At 42.6% G+C, this 14,193-nt stretch overlaps 2 protein-coding genes across 2 annotated transcripts; both read right to left on the bottom strand.

Moving 5' to 3' along the window:
• Positions 1-4,820: 4,820 nt before the first annotated feature.
• LOC139976363 (uncharacterized) lies at positions 4,821-6,200 on the bottom strand. Its single transcript, XM_071985056.1, has one exon. It carries the CDS (start codon positions 6,198-6,200, stop codon positions 4,821-4,823), a length of 1,380 nt encoding a protein of 459 aa, XP_071841157.1.
• A 113-nt stretch (positions 6,201-6,313) lies between these two features.
• LOC139976364 (uncharacterized) lies at positions 6,314-7,218 on the bottom strand. Its single transcript, XM_071985057.1, has 2 exons — positions 6,672-7,218; positions 6,314-6,477 (listed from the first exon to the last, which is right to left on the bottom strand). The coding sequence occupies exons 1-2, from the start codon at positions 7,216-7,218 to the stop codon at positions 6,314-6,316; spliced, it is 711 nt and encodes a 236-aa protein (XP_071841158.1).
• Between the last annotated feature and the right edge of the window lie 6,975 nt (positions 7,219-14,193).

Here is a 14,193-nt window from a genome sequence, read left to right on the forward strand (position 1 = left end):
CCACTGCCGCCGCGCCTACTACGCCTATGTGTGTAGTGTTCGGTTTCGGAAATATCTGCTATTTTTTCATTTCCTTCAACCAAGTTTTATAATAGCCGTTATAAGAGTTTTAATATTTCTACACCAATAAATTAACTGTGTCTGAATTTTCGAAAATTTCTGACCAACATTCTGCATCACACTTCCCTCTACTCGTGCAATTTTGACCGGTCTGTTAGGGGTTGAAGGAAGTTTTTCTATATTGGTTGTCCATAGATGAAATTTTGTACAACATTATGGGTATGTTTTCAAGTGAGTTTATTCACGAGAAATGTGAATTTTCAAATTCTGAACAAATTTGGGGCTTAAAACCTTGAAAATTGGGCCTGACGGGTTTTGTGGGCCGCGACGTAGAATCACCTACAAAAGCAAAGACCCACACATAGGCGTACGGGACCATTTCAGTTTGGGGGGCAGAACTTTTTGTGCCCGAAAGTTCCCGTGACACTATCTAAGCGGAGCGCCACCATCGGTTGGCGCGTAGCGTACAAGAAAATTTTTGGCACACAATGCCTCTCAGATTGCCGGAAACGGCACTTCTGAGGCCTTGCAAGTTGCATCTAAACATTCTTTATTTTATAATCTCACGGCTTAGAAATTTACACTTCCCCAAAAATTTGGTAAATTAGAAGAAGAAAAAATGGTAACATCACTTTGAAGGGGAAAAAAATGGGACAGTATATTTTTTAAGCTCCTATTTAGTTACATTATTTATTTTTTTAACACAGTACTCAGCTACCTCCAGAAAAACATACATTGTTCAACGACACGTAGGCGGGATAATGTCGCTGTGTCGGGTGAGACTGCAATTTGTCTCACAAAAAGTATAAAATATAACAAAGAATATGATAAACCTGTATTTCTAGGCTTGTAGACACCCCCCCCCCCCACCATCCATGAAAAAGAAAATGTTTCTTACATACACTCATGTCGGGGATGTCCAGGTCAAGGGCGGCGGAAGCACTTTTAATCTGGGGGGGGGGGCACCGACATCAAAGGGCACTTTGCAGAAATTCGATTGGACTGATGCAGCCTTACATTTAGTACCCTTTATAACTCTTATTGTATTATCTTCTTTGTGTATACACATCACTCCATCAACGCCCCCCCCCCCCCCTAAAGGAAAATGTGCATACTAGCACTGTAATATCCAATGCGCAAATTGGGAAACAAGGAACAAGTTTTCTATTGAGACAAAATGAGGTGAAATCATGCTAGTTGCTAATGTAGGAATCTTCCGAATTAGATTTTTTTTCTTGTTAATATCTTCACAAATTTTTTCCATTCGAAATAGCTTTGAGTTTGACCCACAGAAATTCATTAAAAGTCAGGGGCTTAGCCAGGATTTGCAAAGTTGTATGCACGACTATCTGAGCGGAGCGCCACCATCGGTTGGCGCGGAGCGTACTATAAAAAATTTGGTTTCACAAACCCTCAGATGGCCGGAAACAGCCCTTCCCGAGTGTTCATTCTGGTTCCCTGGCCTCTTGCTTACTTGAGGCACCTCAATTTTTATGTAGAAAAAAGGCACATTTTTAACCTGAGGAAAAGCGCCCCCTGTACCCCCCGGTTCCGCCACCCTTGGTCCAGGTATACAGTCGACAAGTTAGAAAAAAAAAATTGATCGTGCAAAAAGCGTAGTAGTCCAGATGAACTACGCTTACAGTGGTGGTACACGAAAATATTCGGGCATCATGATGCTAAATAAAAAAAAATCATGGAATTGTCGGGCAAAAATTTGAAAAAGATTCGGGCAAGCTACTGCATATTTATATATATATATGTATTTCCAGAGGAAATATAAATATATATATATATATATATATTTTTTTTTCTCCTCTAAGGCTGCCCGAACTTTTCAGGACTTTTGCCCGAATTTCTTGTCCTCTGTAAATTTGGGGGCCAGTCTGCCCCCCTGCCCCCCCCCCGCCTCCTACGCCTATGGACCCACAGGAGATGCGATCAGGTCGAACATGACGTGTGCCGGGTTGACAATCTTCAAAAAGGTTATGGATGGAAAAAAACTATTAGGAAATACTTGGCTCTCAGGCCAAAAGTGTACATCTGGTTGGTCATTTCAAGCCCGAGAAGTGCCGTTTCCGGTGATCTGGGGGGTATCAAAACCAGAAATTTTCTTGTACGCTGCGCGCCAACCGATGGTGGCGCTCCGCTTAGATAGTAATTCGCGCCCCCCGGGTTAGAAAATCCTGGATACGCGCCTGTTATATGAAATAGATCAATATATTTCAGAAACTTGACTTTGTTTTCTCAAAGTTATTTTTCCAGTACAGTTTAAACAACAACAAAATATACAAATATTTTCTAAATATGGGAAAAAGAAGTAAGTCGATGAATTCTATCAATGAACGTATATCGATATTTGTACACTGCAGAATGAAATTTTGGATTAGGATAAGTTGATCGCTTTTATCGTGATTTTTTTCAGTTCATCCCATAACAAACCTTCCCAGGACCACATCTAATTTGTGAAGGTGAACTCACAATGGAAGAATTAAATCTTTCCTTATTTTCTATGTCTAATTGTAAATCGCCGGGTTCCGATGGTCTCCCCTCTGAATTTTATAAGACTTTTTTTGGGGTTGTTAGTGCTTAAAAGTAGTCAAAATAGGCCCCAAATGTTAGCATGCTATAATTGCTATAAGTTTTCAAAAAGTACTTTCCTGGAGGTATATACTCTCCAAATTGTTCTCAGACAGGATGACTGAATGTCCCAGTAAGGAAATTTTTCTCGAAGATTGTAATAAATACAGTTTAAGAAGTTTCACCAAAAGGTGACCATAATTGAATATCTAGCATATTTGGGACCAATACAGCATACCTTTAAGGTGCCTGACAGACAGTTCGGATATCAAATCACGTGGAATAATACCTGTATCAAAGTAAACAACGATATTATTTTCTACCGTTTTATGTTTGAGAAGTGTGTTCTCTATTAACACGATATAAAGTTGAACCATAAAGACCTCAAGGCAAGTACTTTTGAATACTTCTATCAAATTATAGCGTGCTATAATTTGGGTCCTATAAAGGCTACCTTTAAAGGAAGCATTTTGCCAAGAGCGAACAACGTAAGTGTTCAAGAAATTACTTATATTATGAATATCTGTATATTTGCAATTGCAGCTAAACAGGAAACATTTACCAAAACCAGCCAGGGAACAGGCGCGTAGCCAAGGGGGGGGGGCGAAGGGGGCAGCCGCCCGGCCCCCCCCCCTTGAGCTTATTTTTTACAAAATTTTTTAAGGCTTTTATGATATCGCTAGAATTTTCAAAAGAGAAAATGCTTAGATGCAACTAACAAGGCATGGGAAGTGCCATTTCCGGCGATCTGGGAGGCATTTACAGCCAAAATTTTCTTGTACGCTTCGCGCCAATCATGGTGGCGCTACGCTTAGATAGTTTGCAATGCAGAATCTACAGTTTCGCCCCTCCCTTGGCAAATTCCTGGCTACGCGCCTGCCAGGGAAGAATCAGGGAACAATTTCCAGTAGCCAGACCTTTCATTGATAAAGCGGTGGGCCCAAGTACATTTTAAACCTGCAATGAAGGAATCCATGTGAATAACATTTAGTCGTCCTCTGCTAATAGGTTAATCATGGTATATCACAATTAATAATATCCTGATTATTTCCACAAATTTAGTATCTGCTTCAGGGGAGAAAGCTTGGGCGGGTAACTAATGGCGAAAAGGTCCTCGCGATTAGTAGTTAATACTCCTAGCATGGTGACATTGCCTTGTGACCATGTAACAGCAAAGTCATCGATAAAAACGGGCTATGATTTAACATAGGCCTATGGAAAAGGTTAGGTCTGTCATACATAACAACAATTTACCTCTCCATTCATTCCGACAATAGTTTTCTTCGTCATGGTAGCTGTGGGTCTCTTGAAGGAAAGTAATGTCGAGTTTTTGGGCATGAATAAAAGCAATCAATATATCAATATATTTCAGAAAACTATATATTTTTTCAGAGTTATTTTACTAGCCCGTGTTCGAATTCCGGTGGAGGATGGAAGTTTTTTCACTGTTCTGAATTTTCCAACTCACTACGATTTTAATTATATATATATTCCTTTGCCTTTTTCGTTTACCTCCATTTCATTAACAAAGTCTGTTCAAAGTATATTTTTCGAGATCCGGCTTTAGGAATCACAAATGATGATTTCGAGTCGCTTAGCACCATGTTTAATCTCTAGAGTAAGGCAAATATGTCTGTGCTGCCCTCACTCGCGTTGAATATGCTTGCTAGACAACCAGCTAACCAAAAATGAGGCAAAGACAGGTGTAGAGTTCTGTATTTCCCCACTTGTATTTATGTGGTAAAAGGACTATTACTTTGCCAGGACAAAAACTGTTAATCCAAAAGAGAGGCTTGTAGGCGAATAAAACAGTGTTGCCACTAATACACAAAAACTGGATACTGTTGCGTACAACCTGCTAAATCAAACTGTCTCAAACAACTGAACTAATGTGAAAATTGCAGGAATAGCTGAGGGAGAAAATCTCAAATCTGACCTTAGACAGCCTTTTACGATCACAGACTGAAAGGTATGTCGCACAGTGGCCGGACTAATGTGACCCCTGAGACCTTATATCAAGACCAGCTTTCCATCTAAGGATGACGGACACTTAATTACTTACAGGTGCAATAACTGTAAATATTAAAGGGCATGACACTCCCCTCTTGGCGTAGGAAAAGTACGCCACTAATCTAACTAACTAATAATAGCAACATTATAAGGTACAAAAAGTAAACATACTACTCTTTGTCAACTCCCTCGGACAAAAGGAAAACAACTTGCGTCACTGGTCTAAGGAAAGTGTTTACGTTCCCTTGCTTCGATTTCCTCAACTCTACCTTCCTGACATGTCCATCTCTGCTGTGTAAAGTGTAGGTTACCATCCCGACATGCCACTCGTTCCTCGTAGCTTGGTCGTCTTTCAGAAGGACGATGTCTCCCTTCTTGAGGTTGTGTTTTTCCTCCGTCCATTTTCTGCGGCTCTGCAAGGTGCTCAGGTAATCTCTCTTCCATCTCTTCAAGAAGGCATCAGCGAAGCACTGAACTTGCTTCCACTGTTTTGTATAAATGTGGGTGGTGTCCATGTTTCCCGAAGGAGCGGACAATGGGTCTGCCTTTTTCGTTAGTAACATAAATGGTATCAGCACTGCTGGCATGTCTGGATCAGTAGATACTGGAACCAGGGGTCTCGCGTTGGTTACAGCCATGACTTCGGCCATAAGGGTGCAGAGGACTTCATTGGTGAGACGAGTTGTTTCCTTCTGAAGGAGCATTGCGTTAAGAATTTTACGAGCAATATCGATCATCCTCTCCCAGGCGCCGCCCATGTGTGATGAGTGTGGAGGATTGAATATCCATGTGCAGCCTTTACCTCGGAGATAGTTGAGTACGTCTGGTTTATCAACATTGAGGTTCAGATCCTTGCACGCACCTACAAAGTTAGTTCCTCTGTCTGACCGTAGGATTTTTGCAGGTCCACAAATTGAGAATAACCTGCGGAGTGCGTTGATCAGACTAGAGGCGGACAATGATTCCAAGACCTCAATGTGTACGGCTCTGGTGGGCATGCATGTAACCAGAACAAACCACCGCTTGCTGTCAGCGCTGCCACCTCTGGTGCGTCCAGTCACGAAGTTCCATGGCCCGAAGACATCGAGGCCAACACTGGTGAAGGGTAGACCAGGGTTGGCTCGATCTGCTGGCAAGTCCGCCATCTTCTGGGTTTGAAGTGTACCCCTTAACCTGCGGCATATGACACACTTATGTATGATGGCTGATACTAGGCCATTGCTTCCCACAATCCAATAGCCTGCTGTTCGAATGGCCCCTTCTGTTATATATCGCCCTCGGTGCGCTACCTGTTGGTGGTAGTGCCAGACGATTAGAACGGCGATATGGTTCGAACGTGGAATGACTACTGGGTGCTTCCCTGGTTGAGTCAAGTATTCTAATGGTAAACACCCACCTACACTTAGGACACCATCTTTGTCCAAGACAGGGTTTAATTTTATGATTGGGCTATCGTTCGATATCGGTCGGCCTTTTATGATACAAGTCACCTCTTCGAGGTATATTTCTTGTTCTACACAACGAATGATGGTAGATCTTGCTCGAGACATTTCAACAGGTGTGCAAAACATCTGGAGGTTCTTTCCAATCTCCTTGACCTTGTTTCTTGAACGATAATACGACACGGATGAGGCCGGCGATGGTTCAGCAGAGTACTTGGCAACTAGAAAACGTTGAAGTGTTGTGACCCTAGCTGTAGGTTGTCGACCTTAGTGAGCAGAATTTTCACCTCTGGTCGGATTTCTGCGTCTCTTTCGGGCTCTACGAGGTCGAAGTCATTCGTTTCGAACAGTTCTAACTCTTTCATATGGTTCAGGATCTTTGGACCTGAAAACCAAGCACTATAGAGAGTTAATCAGGTACCAATGTTTGCCTTGAAGCTAGATCTGCTGGATTATGTTTTGCGGGTACATAATGCCACTGGTTGGACTGAGTCGATTGCCTGATGCTTTTCACACGGTTGGTGACGTACACATAGAATCGTTTACTAGTATTGTTGATGTAACCAAGTGCAACCCTACTGTCGGTGAAGAATTTCACAGCATCAAACTTCACCTCAATCTCTTTGTTGATCAGCTCAAACATCTCTTTAGCCAACACCGCTGCATAAAGTTCTAGACGGGGAAAAGTGTGGGCAGGTCGTGGTGCTAACTTGGACTTTTCCATCACAAAACCAACATGGGGGTTTCCTTCATTGTCAGTGGCTCTCAAGTAAGCCACAGCCCAAATAGCTTTCTCTGAAGCATCTGCGAAGATACACAGCTCCTTTCGTCGAGTCGATAAGAGTGAATTTTTGGCGTAGCACCATGGTACACTCAGCTGTTGTAGGGCTTGTAATGAGTCTCTCCACTGATTGCACTCTTCCTCTTTGTCATGACTTAGAGGTGCGTCCCAGTCGACGCGTCTCGACGTCAGTTCCTTAACAAGAACTTTGCCATACAGGGTAACTGGTGCCACCAAGCCTAGCGGGTCATACAGGCTATTGACTGTAGATAGGATACCTCTGTCTGTGAAAGATTTATCCTTACATGAACTTTGAAGGCAAAGGCATCGGTCTCCAAGTTCCATAAGATTCCTAGGCTGCGTTGAGTAGGAAAGGGATCGTTTGTAAGGTCAATGTTCTGTAGATCTCTGGCTCGGTCACCTGGCTCAAAGGCTTCAATTACATCACGGTTATTGGACGCTATTTTGTGTAGGTTGATGTAGGATTCGGCTAGCATCTTCCTTGTATTAGCAAGTAGGTCGATGGCTTCTTTTGCCGTTGCGACTGAAGTCAAACCATCGTCGACGTAGAAGTTTCTTTTTACGAATAGATTCACATCTTCGACATAAGAGGCCTCACCTCGTCAGCTGCTTTGCGCATGCTATAGATGGCGACTGTTGGGGAAGGGCTGTTACCAAACAAATGTACATTCATACGGTATTCTACGACATCTTACTCATGTCATTGTCCTTAAACCACATAAAACGAAGGAAGTCCCGATGTTCTGTTCGACAAAGAAACAGTAGAACAACTGTTGAATATCGGCCATAAACGCTGTCGGTTCTTTTCGAAACCTCATGAGCACCCCCACTAGTGAGTAATTGAGGTCTGGACCACTGAGAAGGACTTTGTTCAATGATGTGCCTTTAAACTCTGCGCTAGAGTCGAATACCACACGAATTTGATCCGGTTTCTGTGGATTATGCACTCCAAACATGGGCAGGTACCAATGCTCCCTGTTGGTGTCTAAGAAAGGTGCAGGTTCTGCGTGTCCGTTATCAATCATCTTCTGCACAAACTCCAAGAATTGTTGTCTTTTCTTTGGGTTCTTCTCCAATGAATTTCGCAAGGATGCCAGGCGTTGTCGGGCTTGATCTTTGTTGCAAGGGAGGCGCTGTCTCAATGGTTTGAATGGAAGAGGCGCCAACCAACTGTGGTCTTTGTCTTTATGCACTTCCTTATACATGAGGTTTAGGAATGCTAGGTCCTCAATGGAGGCAGCCAGCTTCTCGTCATCCTTGGTTTTTTGGAAGACTGATTGACCTAAGACTTCAACTTCAGGACCCCTTTTGTAACCTGTTGATACCGACATGGAGTTGGTGCAAGGTGTGTAGTACGAAGGTCGACCGTTGCGTAGCACGTTAGTTTTGTATATGCTGGTGTTTGATGGTCGATGTGCGGTTCCTAGGCACGTCTCTCCAACGATTACCCATCCTAGGTCTAAACACTATGCGTAAGGAGCTTCATGTGACCCGTTGATCTGGCCACGTACCTTGTATACGCGTAAAATGTCCCTACCTAGGAGTAGAAGGATCAGTACGTCTGGATCGACGGCTGGAATGTTATCAGCAATTTGTTTTAGGTGAGGGGGATGTCTGGCTCCTGCTGGGGAAGGAATTTCTTTCCTGTCGTCAGGTATTAATTCACACTCTTTCACAGTAGGTAGGCGAAGCTTCACCGAGCCATCCAGCGACACTATGAACAGATTGATGGCTGCTCTTCCTGTGGTTTCTGTGGTTTCGGACATGTCCTCAAAGTATAAGAAACTGTGTTACATCGAAGGTTAAATTGGTCAAAGAGCTGAGACTTGGCGAGGGTCCCATTACTTTGCTCGTCCATAACTGCATATACTTTCATTGCTTCGGCTTCTCTGTTTTCTGGGTACACCTTTACCATGCATATTTTTGCGCAGGAACGTCCTCCAAGGCGGCCATCACATACCTCAGTGCATGCCGAAGTGACAGATGCAGTGGTGTTTTCCAGCTGCTCCCCGCCGTCGTTTTGCAAAGATGACGTCCTTTGTTGATAAGGAGGAGAAGGTCCGGGATGTAGTGCTGTGACGTGTCTGTTACTACCACAATCAGAGCAATGGATGGTTTCCTCGCAGTTCCTGGCAATATGTAGAGATGAGGCACAACATTTGAAGCATATGCCGGCCTCCTTCAGAAATGCCCGTCGTTGGTCGATGTCTTTGTTCCTGAAGGTACAAAATTTCTTCAATAGATGAGGCCTGTTATGAATAGGGCATCGTTCATCTGGGTTGTCGGTCTTGTTGAACTTTGGAGAGGCCTGGTCAACATAAGGTGTATCAATGTCAACCCCGGTCTTCCTTACGTTGATGGTTTGTCGGAAGCCAGATTTCAAAGCATCCTTTCTTGAAGTACATTGAAGGACTGCTGGTCTTCGTCTTCGATACGGTGACACATCCGCAAAAAGGGACAATATCTCACCACACACACGTCAAGAGAATAACTAGTTAAATCTGACCCGAGTACTGATATAAGTGACAGGATTCACAGAACCACTGGAACTACCAATGAGGTCTGAAGGCAGACTATTCCAATCCCTAATTGTATTTGGAAAAAAACTATACTTATAGCAATTGGTACTGGCATACAGTTGGCAGAAATGCATATCGTGCATGTTCCGACTCCTACGCAGAGGCTTTCTTAGGCAGTCAATAGGGATCTGAGCCTGACCATAGATGCCCTTAGCAAATAAGATGATTCTACTTTGTCTGCGCCTCTCTGCCAAGGGCACCAGGTTTAGGTCCCGTAAAAGAGATGAGACAGAGCCAGGCTCTCTTGAATAATCTGAAGCGATGAAACGGGCTGCACGCCTCTGAATGTTTTCGAGGTTGTGCTGCAAGAAAGCTTGGTGGGGATCCCAGACAGAACTGGCATATTCCAATACTGGCAGGAGGAGACCTTTATATGCAGCTGGTGTGGGTGCTTACCACAAAGCTCGGATCATTACCATTTTTGCTTGTTGACGAATGAATTCGGTAAACACTTTAAATGGACGGAGGAAATGGCACCACATGTTCCGTTTTATAATGGGAGCCCCTCGTCATCCATCTTTCCTGAAGTTGCAGGTATGGTAACTTTTCCACAATGGGGCTCACCCCTTACCGAAATGCCAGATCTGGCTTTATATCTGGTTTAATCTGGCCAGATCAAGTTTTATCTGTCCATATAAAGCCAGATATAACTGGATATAGAGTCAATCCAGATATGCAGATAAAGTTTTATCTGGCCATATAAAGCCAGATATGACTGGATAAAGAGCCAATCCAGATATGCAGATAAAGTTTTATCTGGCCATATAAAGCCAGATATAACTGGATATAGAGTCGATCCAGATATGCAGATAAAGTTTTATCTGGCCATATAAAGCCAGATATAACTGGATATAGAGTCGATCCAGATATGCAGATAAAGTTTTATCTGGCCAAATAAAGCCAGATATAACTGGATATAGAGTCGATCCAGATATGCAGATCAAGTTTTATCTGGCCATATAAAGCCAGATATAACTGGATAAAGAGCCAGTCCAGATATGCAGATCAAGTTTTATCTGGCCATATAAAGCCAGATATGACTGGATATAGAGTCGATCCAGATATGCAGATAAAGTTTTATCTGGCCATATAAAGCCAGATATAACTGGATATAGAGCCAATCCAGATATGCAGATCAAGTTTTATCTGGCCATATAAAGCCAGATATAACTGGATATAGAGTCAATCCAGATATGCAGATCAAATTTTATCTGGCCATATAAAGCCAGATATAACTGGATATAGAGTCAATCCAGATATGCAGATCAAGTTTTATCTGGCCATATAAAGCCAGATATAACTGGATAAAGAGCCAATCCAGATATGCAGATAAAGTTTTATCTGGCCATATAAAGCCAGATATAACTGGATAAAGAGCCAATCCAGATATGCAGATAAAGTTTTATCTGGCCATATAAAGCCAGATATGACTGGATATAGAGTCAATCCAGATATGCAGATAAAGTTTTATCTGTCAATATAAAGTCAGGTATAACTGGATATACATCATGTTTATCCAGTTATACTTGACTTTATATTGACAGATAAAACTTTAAGACTGCATGCTCTTCCATAGTGTATTTTCATAGAGATTTACATTGCACTATATTGTGGTACTGCACTTTGCATATATATTTCAAAAGTAAATCACTTACAGTGTATACACTAAGTCAAAGGGGGAATAACTATCTCTATCTGGGTTGCTAGGCAACCACAGGGTCTTAGCTTGAAACAGGATGACTCAGAGGTTGATTAAGTGTGAAGGCCACTTTTGAACAATGGACATATGTGTTTTGATACTCTAGGAGTGAGATAGGAAAGGGAGCTATGTGTACACTAGTGTCCACATGGTAGGAGTAAAGAGCAGAAGGAAGTTTAACAGAAAGGATTGGTACATTAAGAAAAGGTGATGGAGATTCATAAATAATATCCTATTGATGTCAGGACATTGGCAAAGGTTTCTATAGTGAACTGAACAGTCAGAAGTAAGGAAGAAGTTTTTGGAACGGATGGCAACAAGGAACATATTTTGGGACTGAACTTCGATACTGAATGGAACATATATCGCCCTCCTGGAACTTATTTATTAAAGCAAATATATTAAATAAAAGAATCGCACAATGCAATTTAGTATCAACATCTACAGGACCACAGAAGAATAAAGAACTCAACCTTCAAGTATTATTTTTGAACAGCGGTCATTTAATGACCATAGCAGTCGGATTAGGTAACAGCAAGGAGCTTGCACATTACATATTTCCACTTTGTTCCAATCCAGTTGAGTTCTAGAACACAGCTGTGTTTATATTTTGTGTGTGTCTTGCTCTCTGTATGGGTCTCCGTACCAGAACAGAGATAACTGATCACGCTGGAAAGTTAATATCAATGCTAGTCCAGTTTTGGCCACTTATTTCCTATTTGATTGACATTTTAGCCAGATATATTTTTTTATATCGGTCATATAAAAGTTTATCTGGATTTTCTTTATATCAACCAGATAAAGTTTTATCTGGCCCAGATATGGATGCAATAAAATTTAACTAGATCAAATTTTATATGGGCCATATAAAACTTTATCTGGATTTTCTTTATATCAACCAGATAAAATTGTTTCTGGCCCAGATATGGATGCAATAAAATTTAACCAGATCAAATTTTATATGGGCCATATAAAACTTTATTTTATATCAAGTTATATCTGCCCAATTTTTTATCTGGCCAGATATAAATTCCAGATCTGCAGCAGATCTGGCCCAGATTGAAATTCCAGATCTGGGCCAGATATGGATTTTTATATCTGGCCCAGATCTGGGATTTCGGTAAGGGGTACACCACGGGAAGTGTCTAGCCAAAGAAGACCTGGAAGCGTTCAATCATCCTTTGCACTCTGCAACTCTAGTCACTGGCGGATCCAAGGGGGGGGGGGGGCCAAGGGGGGCCATGGCCCCCCCAAAGGTGAGCCAAAAAGTGTTTCCGAACATCCGCTAAATCATATAATTGGAAATTAAAAAAATCGAGAGGAATAGCAGTGGTAGACTAGTCTTAACCTTTTCGTTTTCTGGTTTAAAATTAAATGCAGAGCTCCCAACTGACCCGCAATTCGCGGGAATTAGACCCGCATTCTAACACCCAAACCCGCTGACCCGCACAAGCGTCCGAAAAAACCGCATTGTAATTGTCAAGTATACATACAAAAATTTGCATCAAATTTTGACTTAGCAACCATCATTTCTTTAGCATTTAGCATAATATAGTATAAAACCTCCTTTACAGCATCATTTGAACCTCAAATTAGCCTATAATTCTTTTCATTGGGGCGAGCAGCGAACATTTTCATGCCACGGGAAAGAATGAATTATCACCTACTATTCAATTTATTGATGTTACACACAAAAAAAATGCATATTTCTCAGAAAATTTTGGGTGACAAAAGCCTTTCTAAGTGCCACCATTTTACATGTAGGCATCACCAGGATTCCAAAAAATTTCAAAAGAGGAGGGGGACACCACCTCCCCTTAAACCCCTCCCCCAGCAGTGGCGGCGGAACCGGGGGGGGCTTGGGGGCTCAGCCCCCCAATGAAAAAGTTGAGGGGGCAAATGCATGATAAGCCCCCCCCCCCCAATATTTACCAAGGCTCCGAAACGTGCATCTGCCCATATTTCAATGCATACTTGTCGATCTGTCCGATGCACACGTATACTATATAGGTGTAATAATTTTAGTAATTGCTGGGGGACCCTCGGCCCGTCCCCTGGCTATAGACCACATTGTCACCCCAACCGCGTCTTCACGCTCCGTGAAAAGTGGAAGCAGTGAGTGTGAGTACCGGTAAGCGTAACACAACTTCGTCTTAGGCCAATGACTTGCCTCATTTCAGCCAGTTCTCCAACATCCCCTTACTTAGCGGCGGAGCGTATATATACACAGTCAGGGGGCGGATGCCCCCCCCCCCCCGGACGGACTCAAATGGACTGCTGGCGCCCTTTTCAACCTTTTACTACTTTTTACTTATTCGCGATTATTGACTATTTTATTGATTATTGCGCTCTCATATACATATTGACATTTGTCATATTCTGTTGGTGTAATTTTCCGACAAAATGGCGACGACACCTATTTATTCTCCGTTTATCTGCAAATTAGCAAGGCCCGGAAAGGGTCATTTCCTGCAATCTAGGGAGTATCTTTATCCAAAATTTTTCTGTACGCTCCGCGCCAACCTATGGTGGCGCTCCACTTAGATAGTGTTGAAAGCGCCCCTACAGACCATTCTTGCCCCCCCCCCTGACCAATACCCCAAGCTCCGCCACTGCCCTTACTACACTCAAAAACGTCTTTGCGAGTACACTACGAGTAATAGCTACTCTCTTATGGCACCATCGAATATACAAAATTACAATATTTTTACAGACTTTTACGTGCAATCTGCAGACTTGAGACCCATATTTTATGGATAGGTATTCGCAGCATAAAACACTCGGGAAGTGCCGTTTCCGGCCATCTGGGGGTTTGAAAAAACCCAAAATTTTCTTGTACGCTCCGCGCCAACCGATGGTGGCGCTCCGCTTAGATAGTCTCCATACATTAGCCCCCCCCCCAAATAATTTCACCGTTCTGCCGCGCCTGTCCCCCAGGACGGCGATTCGTGGCATGGACCAACATTTGCCTTCTCAAGAGTTGGGAGCTACGTAAATGTATGAGCATGAGGATTTACAGTT

Source organism: Apostichopus japonicus, chromosome 11, assembly GCF_037975245.1.
Source record: "Apostichopus japonicus isolate 1M-3 chromosome 11, ASM3797524v1, whole genome shotgun sequence".
Taxonomy (NCBI): domain Eukaryota; kingdom Metazoa; phylum Echinodermata; class Holothuroidea; order Aspidochirotida; family Stichopodidae; genus Apostichopus; species Apostichopus japonicus.

What these genes read in the sequence shown, in the direction of transcription:
- LOC139976363 (XM_071985056.1), bottom strand. Translation starts at nt 6,200, where the DNA reads ATGTCTCGAGCAAGATCTACCATCATTCGTTGTGTAGAACAAGAAATA.
- LOC139976364 (XM_071985057.1), bottom strand. Translation starts at nt 7,218, where the DNA reads ATGGAACTTGGAGACCGATGCCTTTGCCTTCAAAGTTCATGTAAGGAT. An exon ending in TGTGAAATTCTTCACCGACA is followed by an intron (nt 6,478 to 6,671) that starts GTAGGGTTGCAC and finishes CTTGGTTTTCAG; the next exon opens with GTCCAAAGATCCTGAACCAT.